Raw genomic sequence first — 12,461 nt, forward strand, 5'->3', positions numbered from 1 at the left:
CTTTTTACAGATTTAATGCAATCTCAATCAAAATACCAGTAGTATTCTTCACAGAACTGGAGAAAACAATCCTAAAATTCATATACAACCAGAAGAGACACAGAATAGCAAAAGCAACCCCTGGGTAAAAAGAACAAGGCAGAAGGCAATACAATCCTGGCTCTGAAGTTATATTACAAAGCTGCAGTGATAATCACTGTAACTAGCACAAAAATGGATATAAGTATCAATGGAACAAAACAAAAGAGGCAGAGACAACCTCAGACACATTCAATTATTTGATCTTTGACAAAATGGCCAAAAAAATATATACTGGAGGAAAGATGGGCTCTTATTAAATGGAGCTGGAAAACTGGCTATCCACATGCAAAGACTGAATTTAGACCCATATCTCTCACCATGTACTAAACTGAAACCAAAATGGGTCAAGGAATTAAGTTTTAAAAGAGAATTATAATCCTCTGGAAGATAAAGAAGGCTAAAAACTCTTAAAGTTAGAGGCACAGGAAAGACTTTCTATATAGAACTCCAGTTGTACAGGCAATAGTACCAAGAGCCAACAAATTGGATCATATCAAATTAAAAAGCTTCTGCACAGCAAAGGAAACAACCAACAGAGTAAAGAGACAACCTACAACTTTGGGGGTAAAAAAATGCCAGCTATTATTCAGACAGAGGATTCCTATCTAGAACGTAGAAAGAACTCAAAACAAACCAGACCCGCACCAAAAATCCCAATCAAACAATGGGCAAGGGAAGTGAACATACACATCTTAGGAGAAGTACAAATGGCCAATAAATATAAGAAAAAACATTCTACTTCACTGGCTATTAGGGAAATATAAATCAAAACAATACTGAGGGGGCTGGGGAGATGGCTCAGTGGAATAAGTGCTTCCCTGGCAAGCACAAGAGCCTGAGTTCAATCCCCAGTACCAAAAAAAAAAAAAAAAAAAAAAAAATACTGATATTCCATCTTACCCAGAAAGAATGGTCCTTACCAAAATATTAAATAATAGCAAATGTTACAAGGGAAGAAGAACCCTTCTACATAGCTGGTGAGAATGTAAACTAGTACAACCACTATGGAAATCAGCATGAAGATGCCACAAAAACTAGAAATTCCATTCAACCTGTCTTTTCCCTTGTGTAGGCATCTTCCCCAAAGGGTGACATACAGTATATCACAGTGATATATATTCAGTGTATATATATATATATATATATATATATATATATATATATATATATTCACTCCAGCTCATAATAGCTAAATCTTGGAAGTGTCCTATCTGTCCATCACCAGATGAATAGATAAAGAAATCATGGTATTTATACCCCATAGTATACTGCTCTGCCATAAAGGATAAAGTGGAATTATTTGTTAAGAAAATGGATGCAGGGGCTGGTGAGATGGCTCAGTGGTCTAAAGCACCTACTTAGAACAAGCTTAGCAAAGCCCAAGGACTGCGGTTCAATCCCCCAGCACCACATGTCAGCCAGCCTACCTCCTGGTGGGCTGAGCTGGCCACACACACACACACACACACATAAATAAATAAATAAATAAATAAATAAATATCACATGGTTTCTCTTACTTAAGAAACCCACAATATAAATAAAGATCAAAATAAAAGGTAGATAATAGGAAGTAGGGGGATAGATCTTTCTCAAGTGGGAGAGGATCAAGAGATGGAGGGAAGGGGAGGGGGGAAGTGAGGGGAGAGGGGAAGAGAGGGGATGGAGATTTACGGACTCCACTCAAGGAATGTAAATCTTATATACTTCAGACACTTACTAAAATTCTTAAATTATATGTTTTTAAAATTCAATACTATCTAAATGGCAGGGTTAATTTCATTGGTATTTGGTATATACTGTTATGTATTTGATAAAGATAGATTAATACATACCTGTGTCATAAGATGGTTTTGCATAATTAAGAGTGGATCTGGTTTTGCATAATTAAGAGTGGATCTGCAAACGACCTCTGGTATCAAATAAAATGTACATTCCTGCTAATGATAAAGGTTGGTGAAATGATCAGTTCTTTTCTAATTAAATATGAATGTTGACTTAATTTGGATATAAACGAAAAGGCTTACCTCTAAATCAACTGCCGTTGTCCTTAAGGAAGCTGGGATGGCAAAGTCTTATGAAGAAAAGTTCACTTCTTTTTGAAATAAATTTCTGGGGCAGCTGAAAATTTGTGATGTACCTTTGTTTTGGAAGTCTTATTTTTTAACACACTCAAAAATGATTCAAAGAAGGAAATGTTACTGAATGTAACTCCTAGTGGAAAACATCTCTAATTTGCTTTTTTAAAATAAAAGTAGGCTTTTGATTTGAGGAAAAGATAAAGAGGAAGAATAATGGGAATGATTGTCGCTGTTCCCGATAAGAGAGTTGTTAGAACATGGCAAAAAAGGAGACAAACACCACAAATCTATAAATTCAACTCTTTCTCTTCAAAGGAAAAAGTTCTTCCTCATATGAAATATACACTTAAAGAATAATAGAGAAAGCCTAAGCAACAGGGGGAAAGGGAGAAAGAAATGTGTGTCTCACTCCTAAAAGTCCTTTGAGCATTCAACATGCGTGTTTCTGAACTTCTGACAAGGAAGCTTTTTTCTCAAACTGTGCAACAACTTTGTCTGAAAATTTTATATCTGGATGTACACCTATATACAAGTGCATCTCATGATAGTGATCAAATATCAGGAGTATAGATTCATCCACTAACTACACATTTCCTAGAAATCAAGGCTACATCATACAACCTTACATATACAAACATTAGCACCTGTTTAAGTGATACAAAATATACCTCTCATGAATCATGAGTGTTGTGTGTTTGCTCATAATTTTATATCACATACTATTGCTTTTTATTCATATTTCCTCTTGGGTATCTACCACTGAACGAATTTTTGTGGAAAAAATACATGTTGGCACACTTGGTACAATATTTTAGAAGTAACAAAATCACGTGTGTGCTACAAAAATTATAAATGGCTTGTTTGCTCACCTTTGACAGGTACTACACTGCAAGCTAGTATATTTTTAACTTCTGTTAGTTCCAATTTTCTTTTTAAAGGAAAATTCATTACTGCACAAGACATGGGTTTCAAGTCCAAAGTAACTATAGGTATAGATGTTCATTTGAAATAGTAGATGTAATAGACGGTTTAACACACATATTTAAAGTATTAAGCTACATATACACATAACTAGAAATTATGAGTTTTTAAGATGCCTAAACTTCATGTATTTATATTTTCATGCTTATTTACTACCAAAAAATAACTATCAGATTTTTTTAGACTTAATTTTAAAAATCTTATTTTGTAAAGACTCAACGTGGAGAACCATTCCAAACAAGAAGACGCTGTAATTTAGAGCAACCTTAGGCTCCAGGCAGCTCATGAATCTGGCACAGAGGAAGGACTCCGAGGATCCTCACGTAGCAGCAAGTCACCCAACCTCGCGCTCCCACCCAAGAACACAGGCAGGGGACCGCATCACCACGGAGACAGCACCTACATTGCTGATTTGCTCCTGCGTCCTCTTCAGCCTCTGCAGCTCAGGAGTGTCGGTGACAATGCTGAAGCCTCTCCCTTTGCTTTCTTCAAAATCTCTTTTGTACTTGACCTAACAAGGAGGAGGAAAAGAAAAGAAGACAGAGGAATCACAAACCCCACTCAGGACAGGCAGGGGCCACAGTTCCTACCAAGAACTCCCTGTAGAAAGCACCCTCTCAGAGAGGAGGGCTCAGACTGCGCACCCACCTGGCTTCTAGCCCAGCGAGAGCTTTGGCAAGTTCCTACCCACCCTGTGCCTCGGTGGTCCTGGCTGGCAAATGGTGATAACAACCACTGTTCAACTGGTTGTAGGGATAAGATCAAGTGACTCAATGCGTGCACATGGCTGACAGCAGTAAGTCATGCTCACTAAAAGTCAGTATCATCTTCATGAATACTGTTACTAAAGAAAATGGTAGAAAAGCCAAGTAAAATCATCTACTCCAGGCTGTCCTGCCAGTAAAAAGCATCCTTTTGAGCCTGAACTGCCCTATGGAGGAGGGACACACAAGCAACAACCACCCCACCGTGAAGTTTTTATGCCATGTCACCAACACAACCTACAGACTTGCCTACATAATGTCACACTGTAGTATGTCAGGTGCATCAATGCTGGTGGAAATATTTATAAAGCCGGGCACACCTCAGGTGTCAAAAGCTTCTCCCATGTCCCTTTGGCATTCTGTCTGTGTGTGTGGAGGTACCTAAGATGTGTTGTTGGATGTTTTTTTTCCTCATTTTTAACTTTATTGAAAATCAATAATAATTATATAGCAAATTAAAAATTTTAGACAAATATTGAAATGTGAAAGATAAGATGTACACAGTGAATTTTAGAAAAATATTTCTGAAATGAATATATAACATGAGATTAATAATAGATTGCACATTGTAAAAAATTATTTACAAACTTAAATGAATATAACAATAAAACTTATCTACAATAAACATGAAGAAGAAAGAGTTTACCTATCAGTCATATAATAGTTTTGTTGGATGTTTAAATACCCTTCCTCTTGGACTGGGGAGATAGCTGAGCAGTCTAAGCACCTGCCTGGCAAGGGCAAGAACCCTAGTTCGATCCCTGGTACTGTACGCCATGCCAGCCTCAGAATCCCAGTTGCGCTGTGCCAGCCACCAAAACTGGGCATGGTGGCACTGGGAAGCCTGGACAGGAGGATCACTACAAGTCTGAGCTGCGTAACAAGACCCTATATCAAATAAATAAATAAAGATTTTTTTTAAACTTATTTTTTAAAAAAATACCTTTCATTCTAACTACAACCCAGTACAACTGAATTTCACTGTTTACTGGGGCTGGAAGAGCCACTGATAATTTCACCAGGTCCCATTGCTTATTTAGCATAACAACAATCACTGTCACAGCAGTCACCTAATCTGCTTGGAAGGACTGTGACGGTCACATCCCTTTGTTCTTATTGCAAACCTAAAATCAGGAACTGTGAGAACATATTTTGTTTCATAGCCCATGTCAATCCCATTTTACATTCAGAATTATAAGCCTCAAATTAATATTGAAATTACAGAAGCTTATACAAATAGGATTCCATAAGTAGATCCTGTTTGTATGTGAAAAGTTCAAGTTGTTGAGCAAAGAATGAATGTTTTTGTTGGAATACATCTGTATTTAAATACTCAACTCTCCCAAGCATCATTATCCCAGAGCTACTGCAGGACTTTCTTTTACCAGATGATCTTGAAAGAAGAAAAAAATCTCTGATGACAAAAAGCACAAAGACCTACATAATTCTTATCACCTTCATGTATCTAATTTTCTCCCCTATACTTCCATTGCAGTTTATAAAAATACTAACCCTCTTACATTATTGGCTAGGAGTATGCACCAGGGTGCAGAGCTGTAAAATCATAAAAGTCAGAAAGATGACAAGGTTGAGCTGGCAAGAGGCAAAGAAGTATAAGAAGGAAAATCATTCAGCCAAATCCTAGCGCCCTAACACCAGTGTCACCGAAGGCACAATCACATATTCTTTCTGTTATTTTTCAATAGCAACTTAGAAATAACAAAAAAAAAAAAAAAAAGAAAACATATTAAATTTTAGAATCACAGGTTTGGAGCTAATTGTCATCTAACAACCCTTTCCAAATTCACAAGACACATAAGAATCATTTGATTTTGACTCATCTGGCTAAGTGACTACTTTAGAAAAGTGTGTGATCAGCTCTGTCGATGATTTGCAGCTTCTGAAAAGGAATTTATCTCTCTTTAGTGGCAAGGTACACAGCCAGCGTCTTACACGTGCCACACCAGCTTGAACATCAAGGGTTTCTTTACTACCTCCTTGGGGCCCTTAGCTCTTTCGTGGTCCCATCCACTTGTCACCTGGCTCGCAGGAGTTACTTGACAAAATGTTTAAGAAAGGTGAAAGGGAACAGAGAGATAGAAGAGAAATGGAAGCAGAGAGGAAGGGTCCACTGGCCCAGCTACAGATCAGAGAGAAAGGTCGCACTCAGGAACCAGGAAATGGCTCCGTGCAGTGGAGCATCTGGTGGAGGAAGGGGGCTGGGGTGTGGAGGAAGGGCCAAGAGACACATCTACAACACACAGTCCTAGATCACACGGGAAGAAATAGCCCTCAGTTATGCTCTGGTAAACTCCTTTATACAACCTTTCCTCCCTTAGAAACCTTGGCTTCTTCCCCAGCAAAAATGCTTTTCTTCCCTTGTGTTCAACATTAGACATAAAATTTTTGTGGTAGATTGACAGCTGGTGGTCAACTTGGAACACCCAGCTGAACTAAGTCAGCGAGGTACTGGGTGTTGAAGGCCCTCCTGAGGACTGTTGCCAGCAGCATAAGAGAACTGGGGGAAAGAGGGTGCACTGCTGGCTCTCCTAGAGAAGCAGGTGGTGCTGGTTTCCTTATAGGAGCCTGGCTGTCCTCATCAAATGAGCTCACAACCCCACTGCCACTGAGGATGCTGTGGTTCTTCTCAAGGGAGCTTTGGTTCTTACTTCTGCATGTTGATCCCTGGCTCCAGTGCAGATCCCTCAGCCCGCTGGCATAGGCCCTTCATCCCACTGCACAGACTGTCTAGCTTCCACCACTGACCTTTGGGCCTTCCCAGCACAGATCCTGGACACGGACTTACATGAGACATTGTTGTGGGCTCTAGGCCTTCAGTAGGACTCAGAAGGGGCATTGCCATGGGCTCTACGACTTCATCAGGAATTGTGCAGGACACTGCCCTGGGATCCAGGCCCTCAGCTGGATTCTCTGGGTCTCTAGTGCGTGGACAGATCTCCTGCACTCTTTTTGCATTTGACTCTTTGGGTCAGTATTATAAATTATGTGTCCTGTATTAATCCCTTTCCCTTGCAAAACTCTGACTACAAGAATTATCATCTCTGGTCTCTCATCTGTTCTGTTTCTCTTTAAAAGTATTTCATAGTGATTCCACATAGCAATTAATGGCAGTCATATATGAGCCCCACATGAAATCTCCCCTTTGAATGTTCATTTATTCAATCTTTTGTTCATTGAGAAAATACTTACCAAGCACCTACTATAGTATTTGTCAAGTGCACTCCATAAGTGGAAACAGGACAACAAAGAGAACAGTCAACAATTCCCAATCTCGTAGATTGTATATTACAATACAAGGGGTGAAAAGACAAGTTCAAGCTAATCAAGAAAATGGCATGTTAAGGCCAGTGAGATAGCTCAGTGGACTAAAGCACCTGCTTAGGCAAGCGCAGGGACCGTGGTTCCATCCCCAGCACTACATGCCATGCCAGCCCCGCCCCCAGGGTGGGCTGAGCTGGCCATAGAGTCTAGGCATAGTAGTGCACACCTGTAATCCCAGCACTGCAGAGGCTAAAAGCAGGAGAAGCACCACAAGTCCAAGCTGTGTATTGAGACCCTGTAACAACCAAATACATAAAAATTAAAAATAAACGGCATGTTAATTAAAAGTACTAAGAGAAAAACAGCGCATGCAGTGGCTGTGCAGGGCAGAAGTCACCACTGCAGAAGCGCCCCAGAGCTACGTCATGTGCTGACTTGGGTTCTAACAGCCTCTCTCTGGCTGTCCTTTACAAACTCACTGGTAGGGTCACTGGAAAGGTCAGGAGCAAAGCCAGGCTGCCCAGGCAGCAGGTGCCATGGGAAGCTCCCCAGCGGTCCTCTTGGAAACAGTCCTGGGACCCCAGAAGCCAAGGAAAGCTCCTGCCCTCCACACACACCCTCAGGACCCGGGCTTCCTGTTAGAGCCAGACAGGAAAGGCAAAGGAGAGAGAAGGCAGGGCTAAGCAATGCTAACCAGAGTTCAGAGAGAGTGTGCAATATCTGGCAGCAATGCTGCCGTTTTCCAGTCTCTCCTTCAAGACTAAATGAAAGTACTCTTAAATTCAAATGTCAGAAATGCACAAAATGAGCAAATGGATTTGCCATATTTGTCTCCAAAAGTAACTTAAAATGTTATTTATTTCAAATAATAAACACTACACAATACTCTCTCTCTCTCTCTCCCTCTCTCTCTCTCTCCTCCCCTCTTGTGTGTGTGTGTGCGTGCACATGCATGCGCGTGCACATGTACACACACTGACATTCTATGTGTGGTTAGGTGGATGTCTGTGTATGTGATTATGAAGTAGTGTATGCCAACATCTACAGTATGTTATGTGTTCAGTGCACAAGTGCACATATTTATTTTCTACCTAGAGCTTCAACAAAGACCGTGAGCAGGAGAACAGTCAATAAATATGGTAGCCAAGAATTCAGTGGATATTTTTAATCAGCCCAGGGCAAGGGCCACTGGTATCCACTTGCAGAAAGTTGAATCAGTCACTCCAAGTGTTTTTCCTTTGCAATGAAGCTGTTTAATTATATCAGCAAAGACTTAAACCAAAAGGGGGGAGGGATCTGAGAGTGAAAAAGGGTGCCATAAAAGGGATTCCAAATAGGGCTTAAGGAACAAGACAAAAGCAGATAGAAAGTCAGGAGACAGATCTTCACAAATGGAAAGGGGACTGAGAGATGGGGGAAGGAGAGAGGAAAGGCATGAAAAAGCACTGAGTTGTACTATCATCTGCCCCACCCCCGATGCATGAAATCATTATTTCCTGAAAATGTGCACTAATAAAAGTAAAAACTGAAAAAACAACACCATTAGAATAAAAAAAGAACAGAAGTTCAAGGGGACACACGCAGTCTATCCCAAGGGGCCAGGGCAGGCTAGAGACACGCAGGGCAAAGGAACAGTAGTTAGCCCTAACACAGATCGTTAGAAAACAGCCACATTCACTACAGACTTGTGTTACCCTGCTTTTTATTTCATCCACTTCTGATACAATGAAATCAATGATCAATCTCACTATCTTCTATGGTATGATGGATTCATTGACTTTTTCCTAGAATACTGTAACTGTGAGGGTCACACTATCTTAAAACTGCATACAAAACTCCTAGTTTTATCTATGAAACTTAGTGCTCAGTCACGTACCATCTTGTACAGGTCAGACAATGCTGAGCTACTGGAGAAAGTTGACCATATGCAGCTCTTTGCCTCTCTGGGCTTTCCTTGGTGATAAGCATCCAGTAAAGGTTTAACTATTTCATGATTGCGTACTACCCACTTTTGTGTTTTTAAATCTAAATTGCAGAACAGAAGTTAATAGGGCTGGCCAGATAGCTCAGCAGACTAAAGTGCCTGCTTAGGCAGAGCGCAGGGGCCAGGGTTCAATCCCCGGCGAGCCGTGCCAACCTGATTAAGACTGGGCATGGTGGCACGCGCCTGTAATCCCAGCGCTTGGGAGGCTGAAAACAGGAGGATCACTACGAGTCCAATCTGTGTAGTGAGACTCTGTAGACCCTGTAGACCCTGTACTAAATACATAAAAAAAAAGAAAAGTGGTTAATCCCACAATGCTAGATGAGAAGTGAACATTATTAAGAAAACCTTATTAAGGGCTTTTCTAAAGGTGTGGTTAATTGTAACATACGTTAAGTTAAAGAAATGAGCTCAATAGTAATTGTTTTAATAAATTAATCTCATAACTTGTAAATTTATGGTTAATTAAATAAAATTAAAATTATAATTACCTTTTCAACATAATTAAGAAGCATTAAAAATAATCTCCATAGATTTTTAGTGTTAAATTAGCCTTTCATCAAATTTGCAGAGGTACTTACAGATATTTATAGATTTGTCAAGTTTCCATATATGCTCACAACCTAACTTTATCAGATTTACATTAAAAAAACGAAATCTACATTTTATTCTAAGGAACTTCTCTAATACATAATCAAGCATACTTTAATTAATTACTCAATCAGCCAAGGTAATTAAAAATTATGCCAAGGACACTCGAGTGTATCTTCGTAGTTAACGGCACAAGCTCAACAATTGGAGAAATTCATCCTGAGCCCGGGCTTCACCTCTTAGTAGCTGTGTGACCTGAGCCAACTTCCTCAATCTCGTCGAGCCTCAGTTTCTTTGGTATACAAAGCATTACTGCAGTGCAACAATGACAGCACTTTTGTGAGAACTAATGATGACAAAGATGCCTGATATCCACTGACTGTCTCCAAGCACCGTACTGAGCACTCTAGGGTTGATGGGAGCATATCCAGGGTGGGAAGTGCGGTGGATGATGGGTAAGAAGGACCCAACACCGGCTTCCCATAAGCACGGGCAAGGCCTATTCGCTTGAGGGACTACACATCATGCACTGTGCCATCTGCAGATGGGCACTTCCTCATTCCTCTTTGGATTAAAGCAAAATATAAATAAAAACAAGAAATGAAAATTAGAATGTGCTTTGAATATCCTCTCTTCAGACGAATCCTGGCAGCTATGCATTCTGACCCACTATATAGAGAAAGGAAGTTTGCAGACATCACGGAGTTAAGAAAGGGCAGATGTCCCTCTGGAGCCACCCACTCTAGCAGCTGCCCAGACAATGAAAATCACTGCCAAAATGAAAAATATCCAAATAAATGCAAACTGTAAACTAAGTCCTGCAATGCACAGAGATGAAAATGGAACCCATTGAATATTTTTAGTACAGGATGTCAAGAGACTTGTGTAGCTTAAAATTTTAGCTAATTCATCATTTGTAAGGGACCTTGTGATGCCACAAAAGTACTGTAGTAGGAATGATGAACAAAGCACTTCATTAGAAATGCTGTTCAGATATTTCTTTTGAAAGGTAACAATTATACAAATTTTCAATAAATGAAGATCAGGTGGTGGTGAGTTACCATGGCCAAAATCATAGTATTAAAAATATTGATCAAAGAAAAAATTATGCCTGCATTAATAAAGTAGCTGCCTGAAATATATACACTTAATTCTTGTTTTCACAAGCAATTTCACAAATAGAATTTAATAAGTCAGACAACTTGTGAACTTGGACTTCTGCACATATGTTCTGTTAATTATTAATCCCTTAGAAGTAGCCATTCTCATTACATGATTATAGCTTTTAAATATAAATGATTTAGTTCAAACACAGACTTGAATATTATGGAAATTATGTTCAACCAGAAGATACTAAGTAGGGTTAGGTGAAAGATAATAAAAATTACAACAGGAAACAATCCTATATGCACATTTGGAATTTTAAAGTATTATGAAATGAGTAGTTTCCAGTTATAAAATTAATAATTCAGGAGAAAACGACTTCCCAACTCCAACTGCTATAGGCAACTAAGATAGGTAAACTATTACAGACAGTCAAATAGGCCTGGGCCCTCCAAGGAGCCAGTGCAGACAGCGCCAGACACCTTACACCTATGGGTTAGGCACCTCCACTGTGGGCCAGATCTGAAGACAAAACGTAAAGCAAATGCACCCACATACTCCCTAAGGATGCACATCAGGGACTGACATGCTAAATATGCATTGATCACCCGGAGAAAGCCAGGAAGAGACATAACCCAACCCCCAGCAGGAAAAGCGTGTTCTGTGACTTGCTTCCTATTTGGTCTCAATTTAATCAATTTTTCCTGAGCAATTATGTTTGTAATATTATCGGTAGTTTTGTCCCACCTCACAATTTCCCATTTTTTCCACTTTAGATCTTCCTCACTTGGTGGACTTTCTCTATAAAATCCCCAGAAAAGGCAGGGTCCTTGGCAATCCACTTGGGTCCCCTCTGATCCTCTCTCAGACAGAAGCTTTCTTTCCCCCAGTAAGTATATTCTGCTTTTAACCTCCTTTGTCACTAAAATTCATTCTGCAAATTTTAGAGAACACATGCTCTGTACTAGACATCTAGCAGGTTGGGAGTTTCTTGCCCTATATAACAATAAAGAAAAGAAACAAGTGTGAACCAAGAATCAAGTAAATATATATAAAAAGTTCACCTAACATAAAATAGTTGTGAAAATGAAAATAATTTGTCCTTAATCTCCAAGTGTCATAGATGATGAAGTGAGGAACACAGGGTTGCAACACAGCTCAGCAGTAGGCATGAGCCTAGCACGCAGAAGCCCTGAGATTAACCTCCAGCCTGGGGGTTACAGGGCACAGGCAGAAAGAAGGGGACCAGTTCCTCCATTTTCTTACATATGCTTGCTACCTAGCTAATTCAAAAAGTCAATGCAATTGTTCCTAACATCCCTCCTACATCTGAAATGACATCATCCATCAGGCAAACACTGACTGTTGATGTTGATGTTGATGTTCTTCTTGTTGTCATCGTCAATAAGAAAACTACACAGACATGCATGCCTGTCATCCCAGGACTCAAAAGGCTGAAGCAGGAGGGTCACCATGAGTTCAAGGCCAGCCTGGGCTGCACATGAGTTCGAAGCCAAGCTAAAACATACTGAGATCTCGGCCAAAAGAACAAAACAAAAAACAGAAAATAAAGCATACTTCTTAAAAAAAAAAAA

The 12,461-nt window shown here is 39.8% G+C and overlaps 1 protein-coding gene across 1 annotated transcript in view; it reads right to left on the reverse strand.

Moving 5' to 3' along the window:
• Positions 1 to 12,461, reverse strand: part of Nebl (nebulette) — a 403,483-nt gene that overhangs the window by 191,540 nt on the left and 199,482 nt on the right. Inside the window, exon 4 of the mRNA XM_023704953.1 lies at positions 3,545 to 3,652. Within this exon, the coding sequence (XP_023560721.1) occupies positions 3,545 to 3,652 (108 nt within the window). The remainder of the gene's footprint in view (positions 1 to 3,544; positions 3,653 to 12,461) is intronic.

Source organism: Octodon degus, unplaced genomic scaffold (assembly GCF_000260255.1).
Source record: "Octodon degus isolate 3935 unplaced genomic scaffold, OctDeg1.0 scaffold00208, whole genome shotgun sequence".
NCBI lineage: Eukaryota > Metazoa > Chordata > Mammalia > Rodentia > Octodontidae > Octodon > Octodon degus.